The sequence below is a fragment of the Meleagris gallopavo genome, unplaced genomic scaffold (genome assembly GCF_000146605.3).
Source record: "Meleagris gallopavo isolate NT-WF06-2002-E0010 breed Aviagen turkey brand Nicholas breeding stock unplaced genomic scaffold, Turkey_5.1 ChrUn_random_7180001829961, whole genome shotgun sequence".
Taxonomy (NCBI): Eukaryota; Metazoa; Chordata; class Aves; order Galliformes; family Phasianidae; genus Meleagris; species Meleagris gallopavo.
Genome location: NW_011102659.1, coordinates 1 through 2,513, shown reverse-complemented (window position 1 = coordinate 2,513; position 2,513 = coordinate 1). Strand labels below are relative to the sequence as shown.

Below are 2,513 nucleotides of genomic sequence, written 5' to 3'. Positions count from 1 at the left end.
GCCACCCAAGCCAGATCCAACGGCGGGCACTCCTGCTGAGCCAACCACGGAGCTCTGCGGGAAGGAGCTGAGGATGGGCCCGGGGAAGGTGACCACGGTGGCCGGGGGTTGGATCACCACGGTGGAGTCGGGGCACTGGCGCACGCAGGGCTCGTTGTAGCTGTCAGCCAGTGGGGCCGGGGCGGCCACCCCACAGGCAGGGGCACACAGGCTGGAGCAGGACATCTTCCACACAAGCAAGGAGTCCTGCAAAGGGAACCCACAGTGAGGAAAGGGTGAGGGAGAGCTGTATGGGAGGGAGTCCTGAGAAGCCTCTGAGAGCTGCACTTACCCAGGAGCTGAGGGTAGTCAAGTGGAGGAAGCTGGATAGAGGACTGCAAAGTGCTCAGCTCTTTTATACCTGTCCCAGACAGCCTCGAGCTTAGATGGGAGGGCGGTGGTTTCAGAAGATCCCAATAATCATGAAATAAAGCCAATAGGCTTTATGACACACAAGCAGTGAAGTGACGCAATTGTATCTCTGCCCTTTGTGGACTTTGAGGCACAAACACGCTGTGGAGAACGAGAAAATGGAAGAATTTGATGGCAACATGCAATTATGTGAAATTCCCAACGCTACTGGTCCTCATTTCATGGAACTAATCAACCCTAATATTTTCCTTATCCTTCATGCAATTGCGCCTTCACCTGTAAAATCCAGCATAGCTCCACATTTTTTCAGCATCTTTAGGGAACTGGGGAACAGGAAATGCCCCATGTCTCACAGAAGTAATGTTTGTGGATGCTCCAGAACTCACACCCCAATTGCCCCTCAGCCCTTACTGGTGTAGGGTGATGGTGGACAACTGGGAGTGGTCCCAGGTGGGTGGGATGGCTTCATTTTTTGCCCCCAATTCCACCACCTCTGTTTACCAGCCCATAAAGTGGAGTTAATGAGAGGTGTGCTGGCAGCGTGCTGCACTGTAAAAAGCTTCATCTGCAGGATACCTCTGACTCTTCAACACAGATGAAGTTTGGGATTAGGAACACTTTGGGGTTTGTTGGTGTTGTGAGGTCAGATTCAACAGCACGTGGTCCTTCATGTGATGTTGCATCAGTGTTTGACCCTCCCATCACATTCTTCTTCTCCAGGGCATGTTTGTTACTCAGGGTACCAGTGATGAGGGATATAATTGCTCCGCATCACTCCTTGTGTGTCATGAAGACTGTTGGCTTTATTTCATGATTATCTGGGGCTTCTGCCACTACCGCCCTCAAGTCGATGCTTGGGGATGTCTGGGACAGGTATAAAAGAGCTGAGGGCTTTGCAGTCCACTATCCACCTTCCTCCACTTGACTCTCCATCTCAGCGTGGTAAGTCTATGCCTTATGTATCTCCTCAGTTTCTTAGCAGTACTTCTGTCAAGTGCTTCTTTGCTGTGGGCTCTAACACTTTATTCTTAGTGCCTGATAAGTCTGGGTGTGATCATATTTTTTTTCAGAAATATGGAAATAATGGATATTTAAACTTTTAGGCGCAATGTCCTGAGCTTACTGATGCAATTTTATCCTCTGCGCTCTCCATGATTTTCTCACTGCTTTCTGTGAGGGAGTTTTACTCCACCCTCTGGCTCAGCTGGGACATAGTCTCATGCAGGAAGAGCAGGTGCTTTACAACAGCATTTCAAGTGAATATTGTATTTTTGCTCTGACTGACTGATATGATGCAGAGCATTTCCTCAGCACATGCTCCAAATGCAAGAGAGGCATGAAGGATTTGTGTTCCATTTCTATTCTGACCATGGCTCTGCCTACTCTCACAGCTTCATCTCCTGAACCAAAGAATGTCCTGCTCCAGCCTGTGTGCCCCTGCCTGTGGGGTGGCCGCCCCGGCCCCACTGGCTGACAGCTACAACGAGCCCTGCGTGCGCCAGTGCCCCGACTCCACTGTGGTGATCCAACCCCCGGCCTCCGTGGTCACCTTCCCCGGGCCCATCCTCAGCTCCTTCCCGCAGAACGCTGTGGTTGGCTCAGCAGGAGTGCCCGCCGTTGGATCTGGCTTGGGTGGCACCTTTGGACGTAGTGCCGGCTTTGGGGGCTATGGAGGCCTGGGAGGCTATGGAGGCTCTTATGGCCTTGGGGGCTTTGGGGGCTATGGAGGCTTTGGCAGCTGTGGATATGGTAGCTGGGGCCGAGGCCACAGGTATCTCAGCGGCAGCTGTGGGCCCTGCTAAACCCCAAATATCCACGCAGTACAGTGCTGCATCTGCTGAGTCTTCACAAATACCTCCTCTTCTCTTCTACCACCAGATGTAGCTTTCCATCCCTCTTATGGCTGTGCCAAAGCAGTTACTTTAAATTACTGTTCCTTGCTTTTTGTACTGTAAAGTCTTTCAAATCTGCAGTTTAGGGCTCAGGGTTTCCAACAGTGCCTCCAGAAGTTCCCCTCTACTTCTGTACAGCAATGCAGTGCTCATCCTCGGATGAGGATCTCCCCACTCCGTCCAGCTCTGAGCTTCCTGAACGATGCTAAG

General features: G+C 51.7%; 2 protein-coding genes across 2 annotated transcripts; one reads left to right on the top strand and one right to left on the bottom strand.

The window, feature by feature from the left end:
* Window positions 1-6: 6 nt before the first annotated feature.
* LOC109364255 (claw keratin-like) lies at window positions 7-270 on the bottom strand (the record flags this gene model as incomplete). Its single annotated transcript, XM_031557513.1, has 1 exon — window positions 7-270. A coding segment is annotated over exon 1 (219 nt), but the record flags the coding sequence as incomplete, so codon positions are not given.
* A 1,279-nt stretch (window positions 271-1,549) lies between these two features.
* LOC100550780 (claw keratin-like) lies at window positions 1,550-2,469 on the top strand. Its single transcript, XM_031557512.1, has one exon. It carries the CDS (start codon window positions 1,824-1,826, stop codon window positions 2,211-2,213), a length of 390 nt encoding a protein of 129 aa, XP_031413372.1. The 5' UTR covers window positions 1,550-1,823; the 3' UTR covers window positions 2,214-2,469.
* The last annotated feature ends 44 nt before the right edge of the window (window positions 2,470-2,513 follow it).

Bases quoted from the DNA above. Each gene is read 5' to 3' on its own strand.
- LOC100550780 (XM_031557512.1), top strand. From the start codon at position 1,824: ATGTCCTGCTCCAGCCTGTGTGCCCCTGCCTGTGGGGTGGCCGCCCCG.